The following is a 20,056-nucleotide window of genomic DNA, read 5'->3' as shown; positions in this document are numbered from 1 at the left end:
GCATGCTAAATTCATTCTCAAGGTATTGTTTTTATGTTAGTGTTTATTCATTTATTATTTTAACATTATGTCATGTCAAGTCATCTTTATTTATATAGCGCCTCTAACAATACAGATTGTGTCAAAGCAGCTTTACATTATTAAATAGGAAAATAGTGTGTCAATAATGCAAAAGCACATCGGTAAACACTCAGTTTTCAGTTAAAGGCAGTTCGTCATTGAATTCAGTGATGTCATCATCCAGCTCAGTTCAGTTCAAATAGTATATGATATTATGCCACAGATTTTATAGAAGCCACTGGGTTATTCACTGCTAATCATTTTCCAGTTAATTTATCAAATGTTAAAGGAATACTTCATACAGCAATGAAAAGTTGTTGAGAATTTATTCTCCACTTTAGGCCATCCAAGATGTGGATGAGTTTGTTGCATCATCAGAAGAGATTTGGAAACATGTAGTAATTTGTCACTTGTTCACTTACAGGTCCTCTGTGGTGAATGGGTGCCGGCAGAATGAGAGTTCAAACAGCTGATAAAAACATCACAATAATCCTCAAGTGATCTATATGACTTCAGTCCATCAGTTAATGCATTGGGAAGCTGCATGTTTATAAGAAACAAACCCATCATTAAGACGTTTTAACTGTAAAGCATAATTTCTGGGCAAAATAGCAGGCAATAATAATAATACTTTCTCCAGTGAAAACGCCAATCGCCTGTTGTCTTCTCACATCAGAATCCACTAACATATTTGTTTAGAACTGTTTTTGCTTTGTGCATATTTCTCACCTGATTTAGGCAACTTTTTTATTGGCGAAAGCAGTATTATTGATTGAATTGAATTTTAAAAATCCCTAAAAATAGATTTTTACTTCATAAGACATTAATTTATGGACTGGAGCAGTGTGCATTACTTGTAGATTATTGTGATGTTTTTATCAGTTGTTTGGACTCTCATTCTGACGGCACCCATTCACTGCAGAGAATCCATTAGTGAGCAAATGATGCTAAATTTCTCCAAATCTGTTTTGATGAAGAAACAAACTCATATACATCTTGGATGGCCTGATGGTAAGTACATTTTCTTAAAATGTTTCATTTTTGGGTAACTATTCCTTGAATGTGTTTGCACGTGCAAATTTTTTTCACCCCATCGTTGTGTGCCATGTTTTTCCACATTATAATTACAAATCTATTTTTGAAAAGTAAGGCTTGTAAGGAATGCTTTTTATCCTGTAATGTGTTCAGTGCTCTCAATGTGCTGTTACTTTATTCCCACGTGTTAATCCCAGATAAAGACGTAACCAAGCATTCAAGATTGGGTGCAGAGTGTAAAAGCTGAAGCCGCTGAAAATCCCAATCTGATATGTACCCATCAGTGTCTATTGCTGGGGTTATGACTTGCTAAAATGTATAATTTATTAGGGCCCGAACACCGGGGATGCGAGGACCCTATTGGAATTGCTCAGTTTCTTCTCCAAATTGAATTGCGGTTTTGAGGGCCTAAACATGCTCAAAAATTCATGAAACTTTGCACACACACCAAAAAAGTGGTGAAAATTTACATTTGATGTGGGTTTCAGAAGTGAGTGTAAAATGGCAAAGTGGCTCGATAGCGCCAGCTATAAAATTTCAACGAAGTGCTTCTGGAGCTGTTTTACACACATGTACGAAATTCAGTAGACACATGGAACACACCAATACCTACAAAAAAAGTCGCCCGGTACGAAGTCCGAAACCCAACAGGAAGTCTGTTATTTTTTATTTTCTCAGCAAGTTTTGTGCTGTTTTTGCCGTTTTCAGGCATTGCATTTATCCCTCTTAGATATTTATTTAGATCAACACCAAATTTGGGCAGTGTAATCTAAAACCCTTTGTGATGTTAAATTGTGAAGATCTTGAGTTTTCGCTGAAGGGCGTGTTTGTGGCGGCAAAAAAAAAAAAATTGATGTTTCGCCATGAAAAGAAGTTGTTATAATTCAGGAATACAATGTCCGAATTGTCCCAAACTTCATGTTTGATAAGAGTCCTGACCTGAACGCATGCCCATGTCCACATTCAGTTATAGTCATAGCGCCACCTTCTGGCAACAGGAAGTGACGTTTTACGCAGTCCTGGCATGAAGACATCTACATAATAATATGCAGTTGCAGTTATAGTTATAGCGTCACCTGTTGGCAACAGGAAATGTCATGTTTTAAACTTTCTCAAACATACCATGTTCAGTCTACACCAAACATAATGTTTGATAAATGTTCTGGCCTGAAGACATGCCAATATTAAGTTACAGTCATAGTGCCACCAGGTGACAGCAGGAAGTTTGGCACATATAAATGACTTTTGACATATTCCTCCTATATTAACCACTTTAAAAGCATATTGCTTACCGTTTGCTGTTTGCCTAAAGCAACCGGGTGATGGTGAGCCGTTGTGCAAGGGCCCTTTCAACGCTGCTTGCAGCTTTAATTTCTAATTTCTCTCATATTACTTTGTTTTATAAGATGTAGATGTGGGTCATTTCGGTTATATTTTAAGTGCAGCCTACTTGTTTTTTCTCCCTTAAAACAGGCCATCCAGTTTAATATACAATCCAATTCCACACATTTACCAAGATAAGCAAGTTCAAGGCTGTAAGTATGTGTAAACACTACACACTTCCATTTATTTGGCCTTAAAAGTTGGAACTACATACCTGTCATGTGTCTGAAATGCTTTGTATTATTTGTTTTTCCTTCTCTGATAAATGTAATCACAATTTTTGTATGTATGGATAGTAGCACACAACAGTAGTAGACAATGACCCAAACTAAATTGTGAAATACTTTTAGTACTCTCTCAAAACTCTATCCTTGCATGTAACAGACTTTTTGCATGTAATGAATACAATCTCAAAAGCGAGTTGAGAAGCCTATAATCTAAAAAACAGGCCAAAGAGAACCTTTGAACATAGATTATTGTCCTTTCGAAGAGTTAAGGATGATCTATTATCTCATCTAAAACAAAACCACGCAGAATAAAGAACAAAACTAAAATACTCCAAACCTGAGTGTGTCAACATGCCACAAAATATCTAAAAATCAATTCGGTTGAGGAGATTTCCGAATCTGAAAGGTTTGTTCAGGCTGTTTGCCTATAGATGGCGCATATTTACCCAGGAATTGTATGAAAGCGAAGGGTTCATGAATTCAGTCAATAACAACTTATTCTTATCAGAATAGATAAAGCACACCGTTGTAAATGTCTCCTACGGCGCAAGGCGCCGCTTCGAGGACCTTACGTTATTTGAACAAGTCGAGTATCTGCATCAAGTTATTACAGGAAGGCGACACCTGCAATCAGGGTGGCTTTGTCTTATAATAACTGTAATCGAATCATGTTGAACAAGCTCTTGAAGGCAGTATACTGTACTGTTCAAGCGTAGTGACAGATGTTAGGGGTTTTCAGCCTACGGTTTTATCGGAAAGTAGTGCAACATATAAAGCAGGCGATTAAAACAGCAAACTTCCTGTCAAAGGTATCGTCAGGACAAAATCAAGCACAACCAGTGTTGATCTAATAAAGTTTATTTTCTTAAAAATGACCAGTTTCTGTTCTTTTCTAGGAAATTAAACCCTTTTTAAATTCATACTAGCATCTACATAATGGTTATTGAAGACTTCACAATATATTAAGTCTAGATGTTATGGTACACATGCATAAAATTCAGGCTGCATGAGAAGCCACAGTCACCACATTACACATAGATGGAGTTTGAGGGGCAAAAAAGACAATGGGGCTGTAGAGATACTTGTCTCAGCTTCGAAGAGGCCAGAGGCCTCCGATATAACCAACTCCAGCAAAGCTTTTCAAAAATGCTATCGTACTTAAAACAGGCACAAGTCAGGCCATGGGCCCAAAAGAATGCAATAAAAATGCTTTTAAAAGTCAAGAGGCATTTTTTTAGGATGCTATGACCGTGTGGACAAAATTAACTGAATGAAAATGCTCTGGGATTGTTTTAATAGAAATCTTTGCTTTACATTCTAAGATTAACAAACATGTTTCAGAATTCTTTGGGCCCTTGGTTAACACTTCAAACCGCTTGGAGATTAAAGCTCCAAATATTTTGAAAGGGAACTTGAGAAGGAGAAGATAAATAAAACAGGCAAAAATAACCCTTTTTCTAATTATGGCAGCAACAAAGGTGATGCAAACATTTCTGTACCTGCACAACCGTAAGTTCCACACTTCAATCGCTCACATAAACTTAAAAGTCACCTCATTAAAAAAAAAAAAAAAAAAAAATTAAAAAATGCTGGAGGACAATTTAGTGTTAGTTTTCTGATCTTTTCTTTGTTATTCCTCTTTCACAGAAAGAACTTATATGCTGAGACACGAGTATGATTACAGCAAGCCTAATGTGTGCTAACAAAAATATTAATAACAATAATAATAATAATATATAATAAAATAAAAGACATTCAAATACAGTAAGATTTTTTTTTTTTTGCCTGAAAATACAAAACTACATGAGAAAGCATTAAAATCATATTTGTAGATCAGAAACACATATTAACATATTAAAAAAAAGCAAGTGCTAATCACATTGTTTTTTTTTTCTTTTGTTAATTTTTATATCATACATATATTTCAGCACATCTGCTGTCAAAAAACAGTCGCCGGAAGCCATAATGCTATGGCTCTGCCTCTAATCCGAGAAACCGCAATCTGTAGCTCCTTGTGGCTCGGGGTCGCGGTCTGATCTGTACAAAAACTGCAGCAGAACTCGTCTTGAATCTCCACGTAGCACTGAAGTTGCACAGGGCGCGCGGTGTCGGATTTTGCGATTGGAAGGACCAAAGAAAGTCTACTCCCCTCCCAAACTCAACACCACTGTGGCGCCCGCCTCCTTAATCTCCAGAATCCTGAGTCAACATATTGCTTCACAATATTTCACTCCTCTGAATCATCCGTCACGCTCCCAACTAGAAGTGAAGAGAACTCCTTGCATCCAAACATCTTCTCAGTTAGCAATATACAAGAGAGTCTGCACCAGCTTTACACGGCTTCGGAGTTCTGTGTTTCACCTTTCCAAAGATAGTTTCTCTTAAAATGATTAATTCAAAGTCTGACAGTTTTAGTTATCCACACACACTTCGCACACCAGGTCTCTCTGGCCCAGAAATGGCAGGCGCTCTGGATTTGTAGGCAGGTAAGATAAAGGCCAGGGTGCTGTGATGGAGGTTGAGCTTGATCTCAGTTGTGCTGTAATGTGTTGGATTCTATGGGAGGTGCAGAGTCATACAGAGTGTCCGTGTCATGGGTCGGCTCTCCAGCCAATGTGCAAGGATTGGACAATGTGCCCGCGCCACAGTCACAAAAAAACCTGGATAGGACAGATTACAGAAGGGATTAGAGCAGATTAATCTATGCATCCACTAAATCTTACAGAAAAAAAATCATTCTGCAATTCACCTGGAACTACAGCTATTCTTGTGAACTGTAACTTTTTCTTGAAAATTAATCGGTTCTGCAAAAATATTCAGCAGCACAACCATTATCTAAGGAATCTTGTGTCTGCTATAAATAAATAAATGGTTTCCCATTAAAAAAAGCAATTGTGACTTTTTCTCTCAATGTTTTCTTTTCTCACAATTCTGACAAAAAAAAGTCAGAAATGTGAGAAAGTGCAACTGTTTATTTTTATTCTGTGGTGGATACAAGAAACATAATTATGAGATGGAAATGCAATAAAAAAAAAACAGAATTACAAGATAAGTCATAATTAACTTTTTGTCTCATGGAAATGAGTTTCCTACAGAAGCCCATTTCTGGCACTGAATAAAGAAAGAAAGAAAAAAAAAAAAAAAAAAAAACAAAACACTTTTTATCCCAAAACTGACTTTGTTCCTCAAAATTCGCAATTCTAAGAAATGAAATTAGAACTGCAAGACAAACTTGCAGTTCTGACTTTTTTTTTTATATAAACTTGCAGGTGTGAGCTATAAAAATCAGTATTGTGTGATTTAAACTCAAAGTTGTGAGAAATGGTCACAATTTTGAGAAATAAACTCAGAATTGTGAGATATAAACTCACAATTCCTATTTTTCTCAGAATTGTGAATTTTAATCTTGCAATTCTGACTTTAACACACAATTGTGTTATTAATTGTGATATAACTGATATAAAGTCTTTTCCCACCTTGGAATTTGACTTTATAACTTGTAATTCCGAGAAAAATGTCAGAATTGTGAGAAAAAGTCAGAATTGCGAGAAAAAAAAAAGCCAGAAGTATGAGAAAAAAAAAAAAAAAAAAAAAAAAAAAAAAAAAAAAATGCAAGTCAGAATTGCATGAAAAAAAGAATGTCAGAATTGTGAGATACAAATTTTGCGAGAAAAAGTCAGAAATGCAAGAAAAAAGTCAGAACTGCGACAAAAAAGCCAGAATTGCACAATTGTGAGAAAAAAAGAACTGCAGGAAAAAAAGTCAAAATTGTGAGATACAAATTTGCATTTGCAAAAAAGTCAAAATTGCAAGAAAAAAAGCCAGAATTGTGAGTTTATATCAGAATAGTTTTTATCTTGCAATTCTGACTTTATTTCTCACAATTGCGAGTTTATATCCCACTATTCTCACAATTGTGAGTTTATCATGTATTTCTGGGGAAAAAAAGTCAGAATTACAAGATATAAACTTGCAACTGCAAGAAAAAAAGTTGGAATTGTGAGAATGATTTTGATTTAAAAAAAATTCTTAGGCAACAAATCAGCATATTAGAATGACTTCTATGTGACACTGATAACTGAGGTAATGGTTGCTTCCAAAAAAAAAAAAAAAAAAAACATCTTACCAACCCCAAACTTTTAAAAAGTTGTGTGTATACATTGCACTGACCTATCATGCCGTATAAATTCCACATCATGCCCTTGGTGGCACTTCTTAATACAATTCACACAAATTGCATTCCGGTCTGTTGTGTTACAGGTGTGACACCTAATACAAGAGAATGGAAAAAAGGTGAAATACTACAACCAATTCTGTTGGTTTTCAAAGCAGACGGCTTCAAGTTGCCTGCCTTCTAATTACCTGTAGAAATCGTGCATGGGGTAGCTGGTGTAACTGGAAATCTTGTACAGGCACTGACCTCTGCTCACCGCCTTTTCTATGGCATCCTGATTGTTCATGATTTTGTTATCTACAAAGTTACAAAAAAAACATTTATATTAACACATACTATTAAATATATTAATTGAGAAGAAGTGAGAAAGATACTCAGCTATAGGTTTCAATAATAATGTTTACCTTTCATTGTAACATTGACACCAGAGGCTAGAAATAAGCCTCCAAATCTATTGTTGAATATCTGATTGCCTTCCAGAGTCGCTGTGGCATGGTTTGTGATTTCAATGCCTAAAGCGAGGATGAGAGACAGCGTTACTCAGACAACTGAATAGAAAAACGACTACACAATCACGATGACACATACATTTTTATTTTGCCATTAAAACGACAAAAGAACCAATACATAGAAAATAGTTGTTTACCCAAAAATAACAATGTGCTGAAAATCTACTTGCCCTCAGGCCATCCAAAATATAGATGAGTTTGTTTCTTCATCAGAACAGGTTTTGAGAAATTTAACATTACATTACTTTCTCTCCAACAGATCCTGGAATGCGTCACTGGATGAAACATTTTTGTGGATTATGGACAGGTACAGTTGAGGTCAAAAGTTAATCATTAAAAATGTTTATTATTTTACCAAAATAAGAGGAATCATACAAAATGCACGTTATTGTTTATTTAGTACTGACCTGAATAAGATAACATAAGATCACATACAAGATGTTTACATATAGTCCACAAGATGCTCCAGAAGGAAAAACCATGCATTAAGAGCCAGGGGGTGAAAACTTTTGAACAGAATGGAGATGTGTAAATTTTTGCCTAAATATCATATTTTTTCTTTTAGTACTTTAGAGGCTACAGAAGATGTTTACCAAAAGACAAAGAAAGTCAAATTTACACCGATTTTTTAATTCGAAAAGTTTTCACCCCCTCAAACCCTCAAATATCTTCTTCAGGTATGCACTAAATAAACAGTAACATGCATATTGTATGATCCCTCTTATTTTGATAAAAATAATTAACATTTTTAATGATTCTGAATTTGGGGGTTGTATACTTTTGACCTCAACTGTATTTTGGATAAAAGCAACAGTTTAAAGTTGAAACGTATTAAAGATACACACCTTCTCACTTCACAGGACATTAACTGACTGGAGTCGTGTGGATTATTTGTGATTATTGTGCTGATGAGCAAATTATGTAATGTTAAATTGATCAAAATTTGTTCATTTTCAGCAGAACTACTCCTTAAAAGCCACCACAGTGGCAGCATGTACGCACTTCTGACCTAAAACTTTTACTGACCTGCAGCAAAGCCATCAAATATCCGGTTCTTCCGCAGCACCGGGTGGCTGTTTGTGCTGATGAGAACACCAGCCTGTGCATTCCTGAAGATATCGTTCTCTTCCAACAACCCTGAACATGCATATGAAGATACTGCTATTAGTATCCATGTAGACATGGTACATCCATTATATTATTTCACCAGCTTGTTGACTCAGATTAAGCTTAGTTTTGAACCACAAGGGTTGTCACTGGTGGATTAACCACTAATTGAGTGATTTAGTTTAAGACAACCGTTGATCCATGTCTAGTCTGTTCTGTTTTTGTTTTTCTACTTTAAGTCACCCATAGCATTTCCCGCACTGTGCCTATAAGCAGTAAAAAAATTTCCAATCCAATCTTACCCCTCCCGCCGTTGAATATGCAAATACCACCATCCCGTCCATCATGGATTTTATTCCTGCGCAGCGTGGGGTTGCTGTCCGTCTTAATCCACACCCCCGCCATGGCATTATCAAAGATCTCATTGTCCTCGATGAAACCCAAACCTAAGAATAGACCACCAAATGATGTTAAACACGAACACAAGAAAACAGAAACCTTTCGTCTAAAACAAAAAAAACCTAAACTTACTCATTAACAAGCTTCATAAGGATTTAAAAGACAGAGAGAAAGTGGATGAAGAACTTACCAGAATTGTAAACTAGGATACCTCCATTTTGCCCACCCCAAATTTTGTTTCTTCTGATTTTTGGATTGCTTCCAGTTCTTTGTTTAAAAAAAACACAAAGAGAAAAAAACATCAATCCTGTACAATGAATCCAACAAAATAAATCCAGCATAAAAACGCAGTACGCTTTTTTTTTTTTTTTAAACTACCAAGGCTTTTGAAAACCAATTTGTACTCCTGATACTTCCTGAAGAAGCTGAAATTCAATTACATCCTACCTGATCTGGACTCCAGAGTACATGTGATTGTAGATATCATTATCTTCCAGTACTCCATGTCCATTGTCATAAAAATACACTCCAACCTTTTTGGAGAAAAAACAATATTAGAAGTACAGAATGAAGGCTAGATCATATGGAACCAAATTTTGAAGTTCCAAACCTGTTTTCCGCTGTGTATCCTGTTCCTCCTGAGTACTGGCGTGCTTCCTGTGGTCACCCACACTCCGGCTAGAGTATTGCTGTACACCTCATTTTCCTCTATTACACCCTGGCCCTTTTCATGCTACAAATAGAAACAAACAGAACACAGAGAGTTACTCTATGACCAGTGCATACTGTGCGTACTTATTTGTTCTGTCAGCAGCTTGTAATGTATTACAGTCAGTTCATGTTCATGCTCACCACATAGATTCCTCCATGCTGCCCGTCATGGATCTTGTTGTGCCTTACTATAGGGCAGCTGTTCGTTCTGATCTGAATGCCAGCCAGGGCATTTCCATAAATATCATTTCCCTCAATGAGGCCCCTCCCATCACCAAATATGTAAACGCCTCCTTGGTTTCCATTGAAGATGGCATTTCCCCTAGTTTAAGAGCAGACGGTATATTTTTATAGATAATCAACAAGACAGAACAATTCATTCCCAGTGTTTAATGAGCTAATCGATATCCAAAATGAAGAAAAGAGTAAATAGTTATTTTTAAGCCTAAAAATAACAATATTGATTTATAGCAATATGACCCTGCTAACTTAATTTCCACAGTGAGGACAATGGAGACTGACCTTATAGTTGGGTCACTGTTAGAGGTGATCCACACACCAGCAAAGTTATTAGCATAGATTTTGTTTTCTATGAACTGGCCTCGGCCTTTCTCATGTACGTAGATGCCCCCCGTTTGGCCGTGGTGGATCTCACAGCGTACTACGGTTGGGTTTGCGTATGCTTTCACCTCAAATCCTGCAATTCTGTTCCTATGGATATTACAGCTCTCAAAGTATCCCTGCAGAGGGAGACAAAGAGACAGAAATCAGCTCACTGGCTATAACAGATACATTCTCTGATTGAACAAATATTAGGTGTAATTACCATGCCATGGTCAAAGGTAAACACTCCTACGTCTCTGCCATGGTGGATATGATTACGTCTGATGATAGGATTGCCATGGTTTTTTACCCAGATACCCGCAAGCGCATTATTTGAGATTTCATTATCTTCATAAATACCCTGTAACGAAACAGTTCACAGGTAAATACTTCAGCAAGATGTTTTTTCAAGCTTTTGAATCTTTTATCTTAAAAAAACAACACACACACACACACACACATACATAATATAATATATATATATATATATATATATATATATATATATATATATATATATATATATATATATATATATATATATATCCTGAAATGAATTGCGATTAATCAATTAATTCAACCTAACATTACAATTTTTAATTATACTTTTATATGGCAATAATTTGACATTCAATCTTCAATTTAAATGTAGAAGCAAAATGTATATTTTTGATATTTGTTTGATGCCATCTTTTTTTATGACTGAAGGCAAGTATCAGTCATAGCAACTGATGTCTCCATGAATTTTTTCCTAATATTTAACCATTATATATACCCATATAGCCATTCAACACTACAGTATAATTGAGAGCTTTCAATTGAACATTTATTAGACTTGTAATTTAAGTGAACTTAAAACAATCTTCACATAAATCCATTATAATAACTGTCATACATCTACCTGTACCCTTCAGCAAGAAAACATAGCCAAATTTAATAAAAAAAATTATAATACACTAAAACCTAAATTAATTACAAGAAAGCTTAAAACTACAAAAGTTACTGATCTCCTCTTTTTTAATGTTGTTCTTTGATTAATAGATATCACAGCAGCTGGTTATTAAGGTATTTTAGCTGCTGAATGTGAAGCGACACTGCTTTAAATGTGACTCTTAAATAATGAACGCTTTAGTCGCCTTTTTTGTAACTTCATGACTTAACTGACGACATATCTACGACTAACTACATACTCGTAGTTTCATTTGGGTTTGAATATGATAGGGCTATAGCCTAATACAGCGCGCGCAGGCATATTTGTGCGTGCACTTGAAGAGCATGCGCTACGAGCACAGTATAACAGCTGACAGGACAGGAAGATTTATTTTTACTGACATATGACCAGACAACATCTCTGATGCTGAGGTGATGTTAAAGCGTGCGTCTGAAAAGTCTCTTCACTGATGTGCTTGTTATTACGTTCCGCGCCTAAATAAACGCAATTCTTTAGTGGTTGTGGGTGGGGTGGCTAAACCCAGCCCTGCCCCTGTGTTAATTGGGTTAAATTTTTTTAAAGCGTTAAATGAAAACTTTAATTGCCTGCATTAACGCGCCAATTTTGACACCACTAATTATATATATATATACACATATACACACACACATACACTGAGACTTATACATCTAAAAGCTGAATAAATGAGTCTTCCATTGATTTATGGTTTGTTAGGATAGGACAATATTTGGCCGAGATACAATTATTTAAAAATTTGAATCTAAATACTGAGAAAATCACCTTTAAAGTTGTAGCTTAAAAGTTTAAAATGTAGCTCTTAGCAATGATGAGGTAGGAAATTAACAAAATCTCTTTATGGAACATGATCTGTACTTAAAATCCTAATGATTTTTTGGCATAAAAATCGATAATTTTGACCCATACAATGTATTGTTGGCTATTGCTACAAATATGTGATGCGATCTGGGAAAATCCGTCGGATGGCACTAAGATGTTTTCAGGAAATTCAAAAAACAGGTTGAATGTCATTTTCTTTGTCAAAATTAGGTTTTCACTAAATTATCATTCTATAACATCTTGTCTATCATCTCTGAAAATGTCTCGGTGAAACTCACTTGTTTAGTGCAGAAAAATATCCATTTATTGCAGCAAGCAGAAATTACTGTCTCTTTCTTTTATGTTAAGAACGTGCTGCTGAGGTGCTTCCCCTTAACACCACAAAAACAGTTAACTTTTCAAAATAAACCACATAACATATTTAGTAAAGGCGTATCAATTCTCATTCTTCACAAGTCCGGTCTAAACTATGGCATGTGCAATGGCAAGTTTTTTATTTATTTATTTATTTAATATAGTGAGATGGCGGAGCGCAACAACGCCGTCTAAAGTACTGCAGCTTCTCACTTAACCGATCTTACTTGTCTCAATCTGCTCAATCTTGGTTGCCAGTACCCTAAACGTTGTTATAACGGACTATTTCACATCCAGAGATGAACGATCGGATGATGAAGTTACTAAAGAGGAGGAGTCCGATGGTCTGTTTTATGCACAGTGCGCAAACAGTTGCACTGCGCTCGCTTTTACTACAAGGTAGGCTGCATTATTCGTGCTATCTAAATATAAAATGGGTGATCAAAAGTTTGGAGACTATGCACATGATAAACAACAGAAAACAGACGTTAGTCTGTTTGTGTAATGATGCAGTATAGCGCTCCTAACTTGACAAACAGCTCTTGTTAAACCCGTAAAGTGAAAGCCATCTCACTTTAAAGCAGTTTTTCTCAGAAATCCATTCCTGAAAATCATCGCTATCAGCCACATTAAGATAGCCATAACTTTGGTTCGGTTCAAGCTATAAATAAAAACAGTTTTGGAAAGGGCTTGAACCCAGCTTTCATGTGGTATCAAAAACTAAAAAAGGTCAAATTTCACCATGTGTTGGGTTTTCCCAGATTGCATCACATATAGTAGTCAACATTTGAAGTGGAACAAAACCTTTCATCAAAGTTGTCCTAAAACCAAAACAATACCCCTTCTTGTCTTGGGACAAGTTTGATTAACTTTTTTGATCAACTTCAAATGTTGACTACTGTATACCCATGCGACTTATAACTGATTTTGTGGTCCAGGGTCACATATACATACATGTGTGTATTTTATTATAAACAATAATATTAGCACACAATAGTCTTGTTTGCAACTATTTAATTTACAATTTATGGAGTCAAAAAAAAAAAAATCAGAGTTTCAACACTGAGATAAATCAGATATTAATAATAATAATAATAATAACAATAATAATAATAATAAGCTAATCTTTGTATTTTAGACACTATTAAATACAGATCAATGGAATAATCCAAGAATGTATCATGACGACTTAAAACACAGAGCAAAAAGTCATATGAAGAAGCTTTTGATGTGTTTTTTTCTCCCATTTAGTGCTAGATTTGAAAGATCAATATGATTCAACTGTATGGAAAACATCTGCATTAAGAAAACCCAGCAGCATAAAATCTACCTGTGCATGATCAGTGATGTAGAGTCCAACATTTTCACAATCGCTGATGTTGCAGTGTTTGATGGTAGGTCCGGCACCCTGACCACTTACACACACCGCTGATCCCACTGCACAGAAAGACAGAGAGAGACTCCCATCTCAATACCACCTAATAACAATTACTGTATTTCAGCGAATAAAATAGCGCTAACAACACCAAGGTCATGCATTCAGTCCTCACACATACTATTAAATATACTTTGAATGGACTGTCATTATCTGATTATACCCAATTAGCATATTAGAATAACTTCTGAAGAATCATGTGTCACTGAAGATCAAAGTAATAACTGACAAATTACTGTATTTTTGATTAAAAACAGCAGCCTTTGTGAGCATAAGAAATGTCAGCTAAAAACATTTTTAAAAAATCATACAAACTTTAAATTGTAGTATATTAAGCTAGAAGCAGATGGTTGTCTAAAAAGAATGAAACGTACCTGTGCAGGTACTGCGGATAACGCAGTGGTCGATGTTGGGGCTGCAGTTAACCGTGATCTCCAAACAGTGGTGAGCATTATGGTGCTGTGCTGACTTATCATCAGGGTTGAACTGTGGGTAAAATAGCAATATTACATGCACTCAAAAACATGATTTGCTGCAAAAAAAGAATCTTGGATGACATCATGCAATGATTCACAAATGCAACGAGTTTAAAGGGTTAGTTCACCCAAAAATGAAAACTGTCATAACTTAACCTTAGAGTTCTAAAACTGTAAGACCTTTATTCATTTTCGGAAAATAAAATTAAGGTTGAAGCACTGATGTCATATTTTATTAACGTCCTTTAAACCTTTCTGGGCCTTGAACGTGGTGGTACCGTTGCTGTCTATGCAGGGTCAAAAAGCTCTTGGATTTCATTAAAAATACCTTAATTTGTGTTCTGAAAATGACCGAAGGTCTCACGGGTTTGGAACGGCATAAAAGTAATTAATGACGGAATTTTCATTTTTGCGTGAACTATTCCTTTAGTAAGATAATGCACTGTGTGCCAAAGTTGGAAAAGCTGTTGGACTCACCCTGATGGTCATGTAGCCCACATATGCATCTTCAGATCCCTCCATAAACACAAACGTTGAATCTCTAGTGTTTTCAATGACAACCTTGTCAGCTACCTTCCCTGAGGCTGAAAGGAAAGAAAACAGGAGTTTAAGTGACTTTTGTCTAAGGATGTAAGGTTAAAAGTTTGAAGATTTACAAAACATAGGTAACAATAACAATGTCATCTGTTTCACCTGCGCCAATCATTGTGATGGGGGATTCAATGTAGATCCACTCATCTGTGTAAATGCCAGAATGCACAAATATCAGGCCATCAAAATGGGCCTCCTGCACCCCTCCCAATGCATCCTCAATGGTGTCATAATACTGCAAATCAGGAAAAAACACAGCAATTACAATGAAGCTGAAAATTTCTTAGTGCATTTAATGAAGAACCTTTATTTCACGAAAATGAAGCTGCTGAAGCCAAAGACCCATACCAGCATATTCTCTCTGCCTTTGTATCTGGCTGGATTACTATAAAAGTGTTCTGCAAAACCAGGCTTTACATGTGCTCCTTTATACTGTGGAAAAAGAAAAACAAAAGCAAAAACTTTATAAAAGCTTATTCACATTTTAGCACCTGTATGAACCATTTTTGACAGATAAAGTAGTCCACTTCCAAAATAAGGATTTACAGATAATGTACTCATCTCAGATGTTCATGTCTTTCTTTCTTCAGTCGTAAAGAAATTATGTTTTTTGAGGAAAACATTTCACGATTTTTCTCCATATAATGGACTGATATGGTGCCCTAATTTTGAACTTCCAAAATGCAGTTAAAATGCGGCTTCAAACGGATCCCAAATGCGGTTCGATCCCAGCCGAGGAAGATGGGTCTTATCTAGCGAAATGATCGGTTATTTTCATTAAAAAAGTAAAATTTAAATACTTTTTATTCTCAAACGCTCGTCTTGCCTTGTTCTTGTTGAATTCTGTGTATTCTGGCTTAAGACAGTTAGGGTATGTCGAAAAACTGCAATCGTATTTTCTCCCTCAACTTCAAAAATAATTTCAAAATCATCCTGCATCGCTGCAGAAGTACCGACCCAGTTTTTGCAAAGAAGATCAAACACCCTTAACAAAAAAGGTAAAACAGCGATATAGGATGATTTTAAGGTGGAGGGAGAACATGAGATGGGAGTTTTGACAAACCCTAACTGTCATAAACTGAAAAAAAAAAAAAAACAGGCCAGGCAGAGTAAAACAAGATGAGGGTTTGACACTAAAAGGCATATAAATTGTATTATTTTTTTAATAACCGATCATTATGACCCTCAACTGGGATTGTTTAAAGCTGCATTTAGGAAGTTCAAAATCGGGGCACCATAGCAGTCCATTATATAGAGAAAAATCCTGAAATGTTTTCCTCAAAAAACATAATTTTTTTTACGACTGAAGAAAGAAAGACATGAACATCTTGGATGACAAGGGGGTGAGCACATTATATGTGAATCTTTGTTTTGGAAGTGGACTTCTCCTTTAACATTCATGACCTTTCGAGCAGTGAACTGCATTATTACTCTGACAAACTACACTGGAAAAATCATCTATGGATTCACATCCATCCTGATGTGAGAAGATAGATTGTTTTTAACAAACTGACTTATCAAGGACAACATACCAACTGCTGAAAGCTCTCTTTCCATGGGTTTGGTTGCTCATACTCTTCCGGGTTAATCTGGTAGAACTTCCCAGGCTCTGGATGCATCATGGGCCGTGTGTACTCAAACACCTCCATGTATAGTCTCTTCCTATAAATCACACAATCAGACAAAACAATCACTAGTATAAACTTAAATCTGTAACATAATACACATGATACGAAGACTGACAAGGAAGAGAAGAAACTGTTGAATAAAGTCGTTTTTTTGTTTTCTTTAGGCACAAAAAAATACTCGTAGCTTTGTAAAATTACGGTGAACCAATGTCACATGGACTATTTTAACAAGGCCCTTACTACGTTTCTGGGCCTTGAACGTGGTAGATGCGTTGATGTCTATGAAAGGTCAGAAAGCTCTTAGATTTCATCAGAAATATCTTAGTTTGTGTTCCGAAGATGAACGAAGGTCTTACGGGTTTGCAACGTCATGAGGGTCGATACAATAACAGGTCAGAACTAACCCTTTAAATTATTAGTAACCCACTTACACCATGACATTGCCCTTAAAATTCTCCTTCATACTCCCACAATAAAGAGATTAATGCGCTTCTGCAAATCAATCTATTGTCAGTATGTAAAAACTCTCACCAGAGAATGGGGTCATTTGCAAGCTCACTGAATCGCTTGCATACGCAGGCAGCCTGGCACAGATCCTGCTCAAGCAGGTAGGAGAAGATCTTTAGAACGACTTCATCCGGAAGCTTCTCTTGGAGATACTGCTCCGCAGGAGCAGCTGAAACAAAGACAACAGGAGATGAAATCTAAACCAAATTGCTTGGAGAGCACACTGAATTAAAAGCCCTTTGATAAGAAGCAAAACTTTGAATAACCCAACCACAATTCAATGACTGACATCACAATCAGAACTCACCTGGCAAGTCCTGGGATTTTCCCGACACTCTTGCACGTTTAGCTCTGTGACCAAAATTTTCTGTGGCTGAAGTGGAGGCTCCCTGCATCACATAAATTAGACACTGACTTTTAAACTGCTCATTTTAGATGAGTAAAAAGACATCAGATGGACAGGCGTGCAAACTAAACAGGTATAGTACGAATGTCAAAAGTGCAAAATCTTTACCTCCATACTGTTTTTTGTGGGGCACACGGTTCTCTTAGGCAATAGGGACTTTCTACGGAGTTGGTATGGACTGTTTTGAGCTCCTGGACCAGATTCTTCTGCAACCATATCTGCAGGGATGTCCTCATCTACAGAGAGCATACAAAGAAAAAAAAACAAAAAAACAATCCATTCAGCAAAACATATCTCAACCTGCCCAGCACAGGCTCAGACCCCACGTTTTACCGCAAATGCCTGATTTCCATGTGTGCACGTTGCAAACTGTGCCTGCTATAACAAAACAAACCCATTTTCGCAAACAGTCAGAAAGAAGCCTTCTCCAAAAGCATACCAGCACAGACAACAATTCCAACCCATTATTTAATGAGAACGTCGCAATTCAGAGTTTTTCCATTGATTTCGGTGCTTCAAGACAACTTGCTTTTCCATGTCTTGCTATTTATAGATAAGAAAGCTATAGTTAGATTCATTTCGGTCCAGGTAAGATGCAACAAATGCTGTTCTTCAGTCAGCCACAGATGTCTTTTAGAGTTCCCTACCTGTTCAGCTGTTTGTGTGTGCAAGTTCCCTACCTACCTGTCAATACCTGGTGTACTGATCACCTGAGAGCCTTACAGTCAGTCCTTCCCTACAGCACATTTGGTACCTGGAGACAACATCCAAAAATGAAAGATGAGAATAGCAGCTAAAGCTTGGCTCTGAACTGTCACGAATTTTATAGCAACTCACAGCTGACTGATCCATTGGTAACAAAGACTTTACAGACGACAAGAGAGCAAGGCAACAAGAGTACATCAAGACAACACCTGCTTATTAAATCCTTATCTGATCAGCTGTGAGCCTTTTCACTTTTTCTGTCTGTGTGCCTAGAAAGAGGTACAAAAACAGTAATGTAGAAGATGCTTGTCCTTTCACCTAAAACAGATTTAAGAACCTAAAGCATAATATTACACAAGTTTAATGCATTGTTCTACTTTCTAATAACACAACTACTCTAACTAAAAAGGTAAAACCATAGCACTACAATAGTGCATGTCCAAAAACAATATATTGTACACTCTCATGTCAATGCATTGATTAGGGAGATTTCCTGAAATGAATGAAATTGACTGTTACTGCAACGTCCAACGTCACATCAAATGTAAACAGTAAGGTACTCAAACTCAATTACTCAACTACTAGTCTAAAATGAATCAATAAGCCCTAATAAATGCTTGAAGAGCATGATAACCTAATGCTTTAACATTTTATCAATGGAAAGCCTATCAGTGGGGGGTCTGTAACCAAGCTAAACGTGGAAACAAAGGTTTCTCATTGATCATCGCAGATGCACTTCCACCAGCAGAACCCAGGGCCTTGTGCATAGCACCTACAAACCTGCAACAATAACCAGTCATGTGATAAACATCCCATTAGGCACATACCCTCAACAAAACAGCGAAGAGAGCCTTTATGCAACCCCGTTTGCTCGCTGTGAGCTCAACTGCGCAGCTACTTGCATTAGCTTGCGTGCTACCTAGCAGTGTGTAAACACAGTTAACTTCACAGCTACTGCATTCAAAACTAACCAAAAACCGATTAAACACAATGCTGTTGCAGCTACTAATACAGTACAGTAAGCACGTTGTGTTAGTGTTTAGTATAAATGAACAGTGTTATGTATCAATGGCAGCCCATACTGGATACTAGCAGCTACGCAGCGCAGATTTTCCAGCCTAAATCCACTTCTCACGTCTGTCTTCCACTTACAACGCTTGAGAGATGGCTTATAGCAAAGATAAATAAACATTTACCCTGTCACCTTGTTTCTAGGCTTAAAGCCAACCCGGAAAGGTGATGAGTGTGTTAAAAGCTAGCCGTTTACGGTTCTGGCTTGTGAAGCCCAAACAAAGCGCGGCCTGGCCTGTATATATGAGCCTCGACGCTCTGCACACAATCCCTTTTATTCAGGCCGTGCGGCTTAGGAGTGCCCGTGTGGGGTTGGATAGATAAAGTACCGTACACGACACGGTACAACATTGAAGTGTTGTTCATTTAAAGCTCCCCGTCTCACCTCTTTCTGCGTTGTTTCTTTCCGGCTGCACCGGGCGCGGCCTCGACACTCGCCTGGGTCTCCTGCTGCTCGCTCTGACGGAGTTCATTTGGCGAGGTGACTTTACCAAGAAAAAATACGCTTCCCTCGAACCTTATCCTGTTGTTCTTAGCATTTACACAAATCTCTGGTCTGAAACAAGTCAAATCACCCGTCTACGCCGAAAAAGGACACCAACCCGGGGCAGTTTTTCTTATTCGGGGTGTTGTTGGTGTGTTTTTTTTCGGACAGCTCCCCCCTGTGCTGAGCTCCGTGTCTCTCTCTCCCTCTCTCTCTAGCAGGAGGAGCCATTAGCATGGACATGGAGAACATGCACAAGGGGGCACCACTGATATTCAGCAAGAGTAACATGAAAAGTGGCACTGCTTTTAGATATTGAGCTTCCAACCTTGAATAAAATTGCTTTTGAAGTGTAAACAGCCCTGGTGCCTTGAAAAGCAGGGTTATGAATGGCAATACACC

At 37.0% G+C, this 20,056-nt stretch overlaps 1 protein-coding gene across 3 annotated transcripts; it reads right to left on the bottom strand.

Annotated features, from left to right (window-relative positions):
- Positions 1-3,545: 3,545 nt before the first annotated feature.
- On the bottom strand, positions 3,546-19,845 carry fbxo11b (F-box protein 11b). Of its 3 annotated transcripts, XM_051123969.1 has the most exons (24): positions 19,556-19,845; positions 18,232-18,368; positions 18,079-18,148; positions 17,503-17,630; positions 17,296-17,377; positions 17,013-17,157; positions 16,386-16,515; positions 15,202-15,285; positions 14,956-15,088; positions 14,740-14,846; positions 14,161-14,272; positions 13,682-13,788; positions 10,432-10,569; positions 10,128-10,345; positions 9,747-9,927; positions 9,505-9,627; positions 9,342-9,427; positions 9,085-9,161; positions 8,798-8,941; positions 8,415-8,525; positions 7,284-7,391; positions 7,068-7,176; positions 6,876-6,974; positions 3,546-5,365 (listed from the first exon to the last, which is right to left on the bottom strand). In XM_051123969.1, the coding sequence occupies exons 4-24, from the start codon at positions 17,608-17,610 to the stop codon at positions 5,236-5,238; spliced, it is 2,532 nt and encodes an 843-aa protein (XP_050979926.1). In that variant the 5' UTR covers positions 17,611-17,630; positions 18,079-18,148; positions 18,232-18,368; positions 19,556-19,845; the 3' UTR covers positions 3,546-5,235. The 3 variants fall into 3 exon arrangements, with proteins under 3 accessions (XP_050979926.1, XP_050979925.1, XP_050979923.1); XM_051123968.1 differs by lacking the exon at positions 18,232-18,368; XM_051123966.1 differs by lacking the exons at positions 18,079-18,148; positions 18,232-18,368.
- Positions 19,846-20,056: the final 211 nt, after the last annotated feature.

The sequence above is a fragment of the Labeo rohita genome, chromosome 12 (genome assembly GCF_022985175.1).
Source record: "Labeo rohita strain BAU-BD-2019 chromosome 12, IGBB_LRoh.1.0, whole genome shotgun sequence".
In the NCBI taxonomy this organism is placed as follows: domain Eukaryota; kingdom Metazoa; phylum Chordata; class Actinopteri; order Cypriniformes; family Cyprinidae; genus Labeo; species Labeo rohita.
Note: the sequence above shows the minus strand (reverse complement) of the source record. Positions and strands in the feature narration are given on the sequence as shown.

What these genes read in the sequence shown, in the direction of transcription:
- fbxo11b (XM_051123966.1), bottom strand. Translation starts at nt 19,643, where the DNA reads ATGAACTCCGTCAGAGCGAGCAGCAGGAGACCCAGGCGAGTGTCGAGG. An exon ending in CATCACAATGATTGGCGCAG is followed by an intron (nt 14,847 to 14,955) that starts GTGAAACAGATG and finishes CTTTCCTTTCAG; the next exon opens with CCTCAGGGAAGGTAGCTGAC. An exon ending in GGATACACAGCGGAAAACAG is followed by an intron (nt 9,428 to 9,504) that starts GTTTGGAACTTC and finishes TTCTCCAAAAAG; the next exon opens with GTTGGAGTGTATTTTTATGA.